This window comes from Branchiostoma belcheri, unplaced genomic scaffold (assembly GCF_001625305.1).
Source record: "Branchiostoma belcheri isolate BF01 breed outbred unplaced genomic scaffold, Haploidv18h27 scaffold149, whole genome shotgun sequence".
In the NCBI taxonomy this organism is placed as follows: Eukaryota; Metazoa; Chordata; class Leptocardii; order Amphioxiformes; family Branchiostomatidae; genus Branchiostoma; species Branchiostoma belcheri.
In genome coordinates, this window is record NW_017802924.1 from 372,194 (window position 1) to 382,129 (window position 9,936).

The window sequence follows — 9,936 nt, forward strand, 5'->3', positions numbered from 1 at the left end:
GTAATTCCTGGACTAAATTCTGTTCCCTGCACCTGTCGCCATAGTGAATTTATAGTTCCGCGAACATGTCCATTCTTCTCAGACCGTGAACTTTTGCTACAGTGAACATGAAGTGAATTACTGTATGCGAACAAACAGAACAGATTTCGAACACCGTTTGTTTACAATGAAGGAGTACAATCCACACCGCCATGCTGAAAATTCAAGTAAACAACAGTTTGAGCGGAGGCACAGACTAATAAAGTGAGTGGAAATTGTTTGAGTAAAAAAAGAGAAGTTGACGATGTTTGCTATTCCAATGGGACATTTTTGGGTAGCTTTCATGTTGCTCTGAGAGGTAGTGAGGAAAGCTTTGAAGCACCGCCGGCGCTTAAAAGTGTAATAATATACTCGCCTGTTGGGCTACACTTTAGACTTTGTAACTTACAGTGTGTGCGTGTGTGTGTGTTTTTATGTGTCTGTGCGTGCGTGTGTGTTTGTGTGTGTGTTTGTTTCTGTGTGTTTCTGTTTGTGTAGCCATAATCTAAAATATAAAAAGCCAATAGAAGAACGTTTTCGTCTTAACATAGGTACAACGGTATTATCTGCTGGACTACTGAGTCAGACGTTTCAAGTAAAATAGATTGCAGCAAGGAAACACAACACACAACGTTAACGTAATGCACAGCAACTTCAACTTTTATACTTTCTTGGTTTTACAAACTATCACAAGCTTTGGGGTAAGGCCATGTTGATTTGATTATATGGATGACATCCTCTGGGAACCCCGAAATTGATGCGCGCGTGCGAATAAAAAAAAGTTTTGCAAAAAAAAAGTTGTTTTCATTATGAAATCAACGTGGTCATGAGGGTTGAACAAATGGGACAGAATATGGTTTGGCGAATAATCTAGTCTTCAAGTTCATTTCTTTACAATTTCGTCTTTTTTCGTTTGATTTTGGCATTCTACGACATTGGTATGGTTTTTTTTGTAACTTACGGTATATTTTTGCTCATTTTGCAACTGTTTTGTACGATTTACAGTATGGTTGAAAACTTTTTTTTTGAAACGGCCGAAAATTCATGCGCGCGGATGTCATCCATATAATCAAATCAACATGGCCTAAGGCACACTCTTCGGTCGTTAATGTACAGCATAACTTCAATATACACTGCGTACGAGTATTTGAGGCATCGTTTCGAAGTTAGCATGCAAAGTATTTCTTTCTTGATTTCAGCTTTATACATCAAAAGTCTATCATATAAGTCATCAAACACCGAGCCATGTCATAATAATACATAAGCAGTAAAATGAACAAAAATGAAATGTCCGTACTTTGTGGTGCTGGTTTAAAGACACTGCACTAATAAACGCTAATCAGCTCCAACTTAAATCTGATAAATACCTTACATGTTAAAAGTAAGGTATTCTGACGAAAAGTGTCCAAACTGTGTTATACATAATCCAGGGCCCTGTTGTAAGGCAGTGGTCACAACAAATGGGCAACAATGGCTAATATGGCGGAAAATGAAGATTATTATATCATAAAGAGCGTGACGGCATTGCCACCATGCATTTTACCGGGCTCCTAATGAAAGATAGCCTGTCTAGTTTACCGGGCTCCTAATGGAAGATAGCCTAGCTAGTTTACCGGGCTCCTAATGAAAGATAGCCTGGCTAGTTTACCGGGCTTCTAATGGAAGATAGCCTGGCTAGTTTACCGGGCTTCTAATGGAAGATAGCCTGGCTAGTTTACCGGGCTTCTAATGCAAGATAGCCTGTCTAGTTTACCGGGCTCCTAATGGAAGATAGCCTGGCTAGTTTACCGGGCTCCTAATGAAAGATAGCCTGGCTAGTTTACCGGGCTTCTAATGGAAGATAGCCTGGCTCAATAAGTTTACAGGGCTCCTAACGCAAGATAGCCTAGTTTACCTGGGCTACTATACTCCCTCTTTGCATGATGTATGCTTATTTCATGATTAGGTGATTGCAATAACATACACATATTAGCCAACCAGCATGGCGGGTAGTACTGACGCCATAGTCACGTGGGTACAAACTCCCTAGGCCTAGGTCCATACCAACTGGTTGGGCCCAGTTTTTAGAACTTTGCCAGTTTCTGGTTGGCCTTCGTGAGACGCCGACGTTTCTCAGTCAGCACGGTCCGTTGTTCAGTGGTGTCGGGGTCTTCGTGAAGCAGCTCCAGTGTGTCTGGCTGTGCGATCATCAAAGTTATCTGTGAAAAAAATGTAAAGAACAACTTGAAAAAATGATACGTTTAGAATATGACCGAAAATATTTACGGTCATTCAAATTCAAGTCTGAAGACACTTGAAATGGAAACAACCAAAATTTGAGCCAAGAAAACCACCCAATAAAGACTTTGTTCAATAACTACGTAAGAGCAATCGGCACTCACCTGATATTTTACCTCCTCTGTGAAGTTAGTCAAGAGCTGCAGACGGATTGCCATCGGGACCGTGTCGGACAGGCGTCGGATAGACACCTGCAGTAGTACAATGAACAATGATGCAGACAATAGTATAATAGGGTTGTCCACAGTCTGTAGCATCTATCTGCTCTTACCTAAATATCTGATTTTATGGTTTCATTCAATTTCTACTTTCGCTCTCGATATAAATTGGAGTACGTAATTTCAATCATTCTTTTGAATTTGCTGTAAGATACATTTATAACTGCTTTTGATCAGGTAGAGTTTTTAATCATGTATTTAACATGTAAAAGGTCTTACTTCAAAGTAAGCCTTTATGTACTGCAGCATTTCTTCTGACTCCTTCTGTTGGTCTGTCCGCAAATCTTCCTGGTCTCCACTGTTCCTGTTTGTTCCCTTTTTAATGCTCTGTGCTTCTTCCTCGAGCCTCTGTCAGAAATAACCGTTTTGTAGTTGTAATATCAATAGTAGTGCTGGGTTGTTTTTAACTTGATATGTACAAATAAGTTAATGTTATTAGTAGAAATAAAAAATAAATAAATAACAAGTACAGGCATAAAAAGGATGAGTGTGCGCGCCAAAAGCGTTGAAGACATATGTTAGCGTTAAATCATGAACTTAACCTAGTTCAAATTTTAAGATACAGTTGATCTGAACACACATTACATTATAACACTAGAAACTGTGTGTGGATAAGGACTGAATATGTGATGAACACCGGTACCGTACCTTCAGAGCGCTGTGAAAGATGGCGTCCTGTGTAAAGACAAGGTTCTCCATTTCAAACAGCTGCTTGATCACCTCCTGAGCCTTCCTCTCCTGCGCCAGACGAAGATCATTGATTTTTTCCTGTGGCCAAGTCAAATGTAACGCTTTACAAAATGTTGGACAGGTCTTCTTGTCCCAGCCTTGGGCGTCAATGTGTCTCAACCACAACGCATCTTCAAACATGTCCAGATTGGTTTTCAGCACTGACTCTAAGTGTAGTTGGATATCGTTTGTAGTTGTATTGCCTTTATGACCACAAGATCACGATAATTACTCTGATTTCTGGAGTTATATTGTGTTTGGTCCTCCATTATATCATATTCAAAGTATATTTTGCATCTCAATAGTTACCCAGCGTACATTTTTGTTCTCTTATTATTTGGCCATGTATTTCGAATTTACCTGTTTTCTCTCGCCTTCCATTCCATAAACGGAAAAGTGTGAGAAAGAAATAAGCAAATATTACAATACCTCAGAATTGATATTAGTACATGATAACAGGAACACTTGTCTGTACTACTGTCGAGTTCCTTCTCTGGCCTAAGATGAAGACTTCACGATGTAATGTTGTCTTTTCTTACAACAAAAGGCTGACCTTAATCGCCATGTTCAGCTGTGAGTACGCCTGGAACCAGTGAGTTGTCAGTAGAGATAGGACGGTCTCCACTTTTTGGTTGACACGGAGCAGGCAGTCGCTGGCCGGCTCCTGGAAGTTTTCCATGTGTTTCTGTATGAAGGCCTCGCAGACGGAGTAGGGCAGGAAACCCGGCAGCTCCCGGCCTCGGTTGGTCTGTATGGACTCTTCTATGTCCTCCAGGTTTCCCTCGCCTACCAAGAAGGGCCAACGAGGTTTAAACATGTTTAGGTTCAGAAGGTACATGATGTATTCTATATGTGCAAAAATATGACATATGATTGAGTACCGTCGCTTGTGTGTATAGCGGGACTTTGTTTTTTGTATAGTACTACTGTCTCACATCGGCATTCTATAGTGGTATACTCACTGGTACCCTATAGGGTACAACAATCATCTTTAACTGGGGTTAAGCAAAATGCTTTTTCAAGTAGCTTATAGTGCAATTCGGCTTACCTACGCCTCGCGTTTTATAGCCAAGAAAACCAGGTCACTTCTAGGCTAGTCTTTTCGATAAGTGGTTCTTTTAAGCGACGGTCACAACCCCCCGTACGTGCTTCTGCGTGTTGTCTACGTGCAAAAACGTGGGCAAATGCAGGGCATCCGTGCGTGGTGAGTACAGCCTCCGTACGGAATCCTACGGAGGTGGGAGCACGCAGACACGCCGTAAAACTTTAAGTGCATGTAAAACTTTTTCTGCGTGCGGTCTACGGATTCACCACCCGTGCGTGCGAGTACGAGCGACGCGCGTGCCCCGTACGTGCCGTACGGAAGAAGCACGTGTGAGTACGGCCTCCTTACGGTAAAGTTGCAATCGCACAGAGATCGTACGTTGTAAGCACGTGCAACTCACGTACCACTTGCTCAACGTACGATGCACGCAACCTCTCACGGCCAGGTGCAGACCACACTCTTACACCTTGCGAAACCGTGCGAGTGACGTGTGAGTGACGTGCGTCGATGCCACTCCTTCCCCACGTTTTCAGAAAAAACGTATCAGACGTAGCCTCCCAAAAAACGTACGGACAAAAAGCACGTACGGTGGGTTGTGACCGTCGCTTTACTCATGTTAGGTTCTTGAGACTTCCTCACAACATTTACGAGCTGACGCCACATTAACGTGTATTATATATAAATCTTTCTTACCAGGTAACAGGCCTTCTAGTTCAGCCGCAAAATCTCTGTATGCATCCCTCACGTCACCAATCAGCCACACCTGTTTCTGCTGTTTCACGCTCATCTTATTCCGAACCTGTTCACCATTGGTCAGTTTCTCCAGATCGACGGTAAAGCCGTTCAGCAACTGAAAAGCATGATTGAAACTTATTAAACTTCTAACAATAGATCGATGCTGGCATGGAGAGACGGGTTGTCAGTAGCAGTATGGGGAGGGGTACGTACCTTCTAGATCAGCTGTTAGTTGGTGCAGTACTGAAAATATGAGGACAAAGGGATAGTACAAAGATTATCTTGCATATATCAATCAGTACATTTTCTTTACCTCTACAAGGAAGCGCATCTTGCTGGAAGGATCCTCTGGGATCCCATCTCCCAACAACAGTAACTGTCGTTCGGTATCCCTCAGCTTCTCTCTGATGTCTTCTTTAAGTCCAGGGATGGACTTCTGTAAGAGGGAAAAGATATTATTATCATCATATTTAATTGAGTTTATCTGTAGATTATGAACCGTCTTAGACGGTATAGTTTCCAATCAAGCAATAATGAAAATTCGGTAAAAAAAGGATCTCCTCCAAGTATGAAGATCTGTGTTTTATGTGGTGATTTAATAAGAAGGACTATGATGAACCGTTGCCGTTGGGTGTGGATGGATGGGAATCCTTGTTTGTCAACTTTCTGATATCAACAGTAGCTCAGTCCTCCCTTGTTCATTTACCCCACCTTGATTTGCTCCACCAGCTCTGTGGTCAGTTTGCCCGCCAGTGTCTTCGTCCCGGTTTTCTTTTCCTCGTAAAGTATTCTGGAAAAAAAGGAAACCACGGAATCTGTATTACTAGTAACATTAACCAACAATGTAATTCATGATAATGATCTAAGAACAAGGTAATTTTGAGAGAAATTGTGAGGATAACGCAAGAACTGGTCAACGGATCGTCGTGATTTTTGATATGTAGGTCGCTTACGTAATGCTTGGTATAATTATGTGACATTTATGCAAATATGGATGTAATTTGCATAATTTATGGAGATTCTATAAATCAGTTGCATTCCAAAAATTGATTGGACTACTGAAGCTTGTGACATTGGTAATTGAGAATGAGAGAAACACACAGTCAGGCAGATATTGATTATGTAAATGAAGACTTAATTTGCATGATTAATGAGAAAACTTTATAATCTTATAATTATGATAAATATCTATAAGTTTATAATTATGTAATGATAACTGCCTGGACTTTCATACTTGTGCCAAGTTGTGGTATTTGAAAGTTCAGTGAAGGTGAACATCATTAAACATAATGTATTCAAATCATGACCTCTTAAACATAATGTATTCAAATCATGACCTCATTTGCATAATTTATGAGGAAATGCTAGAATGGTATTGTTTGTTAGTATAAGTGACTTTTGGTTGAGAATATGATAAACCGATGTTCATGAAAATGAGGATCCTATTTGTTTAATCAGGGGGAATAATCTATAATTTGTCAGGCATAAAGTTTACCATCATTTGGCGAAGGTATGAGATCGGGGAACTCTAGTTTTTTTTAGATCTTTCTTCCCTACTGAAAGGTCAAACATAAAAAGATAAGACAAAGACATCGGGGGCTTACTTGAAATGTTCGTGCTTCTGGAAGAACATCTCTTCTTTATCCATGGCATCACTCAGGGAGACTTTATTTTCGATGTCGACTTGTCCCCTACACTTGATGATGGTATAGCCCTTCTTCAGTGCGTACTTCCTGTTGTTGACGATGTCCACTGTCATGTTCTCTGTCCCGCGGTCAATCAGGTCAGGCTTGGTCAACACACCTTCCGGGGAAACCAGCAGAAGAGTTGGTTATTTCATTCTGCCTGCAGTGTTTGGGCATTTCTACCTCCATGGCTTGGGTATCCATAAGCATTTGGCACGAACCTTAACTTAAAAGCGAGATTTTGCGACAGACTCTCGGCATCTGCTCTCAAAACCATTCACTGATTTTACCAAGAAGTGAAGGTGAACATATGCATCATTAAACATAACTTATGCAAATAAGGACCTCATTTGCATAATTTATGAGGAAACGATTGAATGGCTTTCTTTGTTAAGATAAGGCTGTCTTTTGATGGAGAATATGATCAACTGATATAATTCATGCAAATGAGGATCCTATTTGCATAATCAGGAGGAATCATCTTTGTCAGTCATAAAGATTAACATCATTTTGCGTAAGGTATGAGATCGTGGGACTCTAGTTGAATTTTCAACAGTTGCATTTCACGTTCGAAATCGTTTTACCGCGTATACGTGGGATGCTCAGGTTTACTTTACGCTCTGGAAGATAAAGATTTAACTTGTAATTTGGAGAGTGTTAAACACGAAATAACAAGATTGGGTTCAATACAAAACAAACATATGCAGCTGTCAAACCTCTTTATCATTAGGCCATGTTGATTTGATTATATGGATGACATCCTCCGGCAGCCCCAAAACTGATGCGCGCGTGCGAATAAAAAAAAGTTTTGCAAGAAAAAAAAAGTTGTTTTTATCATGAAATCTACGTGGTCATGAGGGTTGAACAAATGGGACAGAATATGGTTTGGCGAATAATCTAATCTTCAAGTTCATTTCCTTACAATTTCGTCTTTTTTCGTTTGATTTTGGCATTCTACGACATTGGTATAGTTTTTACTTATTTTTTTGTAACTTACGGTATATTTTTGCTCATTTTGCAACTGTTTTGTACGATTTACAGTATGGTTGAAAACTTTTTTTTTTGGAAACGGCCGAAAATTCATGCGCGCGCGGATGTCATCCATATAATCAAATCAACATGGCCTAACCATCAGAGAAAACAATCATTTAAGAGAACCTAGAGTCCTTGATCCGTCAGGGTCGACCTCCTTCGCCATTTTCAGTGCCTCAGTGGTGGCGATATCCACATTACAGGGCACCACAGCCAGGATGATGGTCTCATCCATCTGGATGTACTCCCTGATCAGGGCTTTGGTCTGTGGACACAGAACATCTGTCAATTCTGGTATCATCCCTGAATTATCGTAATGAAAACGATAGTTTATGTAATTTAAAGGTCCCCCTGATGTTTCCATACAGCATACAAACATGAATGGATTATCATGAAAGTTCATCTGTGTTGGTAGTAATCATAAACAGAATCCAAAATAATAAGGGAAAATCCATTTTATTCCCTTTTTTTCGACTTGAGATTCAGAAAATGAAGTTTTCAATTTTACGGAATTGCAGTCGTTTTGGCTGGTTATTTAGAAATCCAAGAAACTCATATCTAGATATTCAAGACATACTGAGTCGATTTCCTCATAGAGAGTTTTGATTATTCAGACATGTAGGGTGGATTTCTGGAATTGGAAGGCGAAGATACATGGACTTTGAGTAATTTTACTCAAAACGGGCATTTTGAGTAATTCTAGTCAAGACAGACATTCTGAATCTGCGTAATTTTACTCAAGACCGGCATTCTGAGTAATTTTACTCAAGACAGGGAACTCTGAGTAATTTTACTGAAGACGGGCATCCTGAGTAATTCTAGTCAAGACGGACATTCGGAGTAATTTTACTCAAGCGGGCATTCTGAGTAATTTTACTCAAGACAGGGAACTTTGAATAATTTTACTCAAGACAGGCATTCTGAGTAATTTTACTCAAGCGGGCATTCTGAGTAATTTTACTCAAAACAGGGAACTCTGAATAATTTTACTCAAGACAACCATTCTGAGTAATTTTACTCAAGACAGGGAACTCTGAATAATTTTACTCAAGACAGGCATTCTGAGTAATTTTACTCAAGCGGGCATTCTGAGTAATTTTACACAAGACAGGGAACTCTGAGTAATTTTACTCAAGCGGGCATTCTGAGTAATTTTACACAAGACAGGGAACTCTGAGTACGAGGGGTGTTCAAAAAGTTCTCGGCCTCACCTAGAAAACGTCATGGCAGTAAAAATTTTCTTAAACTATTTTATAATATAGCCCTCTCTAACTGCAATGCACTTGGTCCAGTGATGTTCCAGCTTTATTTTCCCCTTGTGGAAGAAGGTTGCATCTGGACCCCCCAGATTGGCCTATACCGCATAGATGACGTCATCATTACCATCAAAACGTTGACCACGTAAGTGGAACTTGAGTTTAGGAAACAGGTAGAAGTCCTAGGGTGCTAGGTCAGGTGAATTGGAAGGGTGGGGTTAGACTGCAAACCCAAATTCGTTTGCTGCTGTCGCTGACCCCTGTGTTGTGTGGACAGGTGCATTTTCATCACGCCAGCTCGGAGCTTTCCTCTCCTTTTCTCTTTGATCGTTGCCCTCAAATGTCGTAATTCTGTTTTATAGTACTCCTCATTGATGCTTTAACCCCTTCGCATGTAGTCAATCATGATTGCTTCCTTACTGTCCCAGAAAACAGAGGCAAAAACCCTGTCAGCGGACGAAACTCGCTAAAACTTCTTTGGGGGGCGGGAAAAATTACTTCATCCATTGTTTGCTCTGTTGTTTTGATTCGGGGTGAAAGTGGTGAACCCAGCTCATCTTGAGTGACAAATGTTTTGAGGAAACTGCGTGAATTGGACTGAATTTGTTCCTTGAAATGTCAAGCCTGTTTAAGTTCTGATGTTCAAAAAACATTCGAGGCACCCACCATGCAGACAGTTTGTTCATCCCCAGGATGTTCGACAAAATATTGTGAACTGAGTCATAACACAGGCCAAAGAACCTGCTACATGTTGGACAGTCTCACATCTGTCATTCACTACCATGTGATGGATGGCCTCAACTGAATTGTCCGTGGTGCTGATTTGTGGCATCCTGACCTATGTTCATCTTTTGTGCTCTCCTTGCCGCGATTGTAGCTAGTAACCCCGTTCTTTATATTTAAATAAGAAGGGGAGTCATCACCAAGTGTCTTGACCATGT

General features: G+C 40.6%; 1 protein-coding gene across 1 annotated transcript in view; it reads right to left on the reverse strand.

Moving 5' to 3' along the window:
- Window positions 1-2,048: 2,048 nt before the first annotated feature.
- Window positions 2,049-9,936, reverse strand: part of LOC109465141 (interferon-induced GTP-binding protein Mx1-like) — a 15,177-nt gene continuing 7,289 nt past the window's right edge. The window contains exons 4-13 of the mRNA XM_019762288.1: window positions 7,866-8,004; window positions 6,627-6,825; window positions 5,734-5,812; window positions 5,336-5,458; window positions 4,981-5,137; window positions 3,796-4,028; window positions 3,162-3,281; window positions 2,733-2,861; window positions 2,400-2,486; window positions 2,049-2,216 (exon numbers count right to left, since the gene is read on the reverse strand). Coding sequence (XP_019617847.1) covers window positions 2,082-2,216; window positions 2,400-2,486; window positions 2,733-2,861; window positions 3,162-3,281; window positions 3,796-4,028; window positions 4,981-5,137; window positions 5,336-5,458; window positions 5,734-5,812; window positions 6,627-6,825; window positions 7,866-8,004 — 1,401 coding nt within the window. The 3' untranslated portion in view covers window positions 2,049-2,081. The remainder of the gene's footprint in view (window positions 2,217-2,399; window positions 2,487-2,732; window positions 2,862-3,161; window positions 3,282-3,795; window positions 4,029-4,980; window positions 5,138-5,335; window positions 5,459-5,733; window positions 5,813-6,626; window positions 6,826-7,865; window positions 8,005-9,936) is intronic.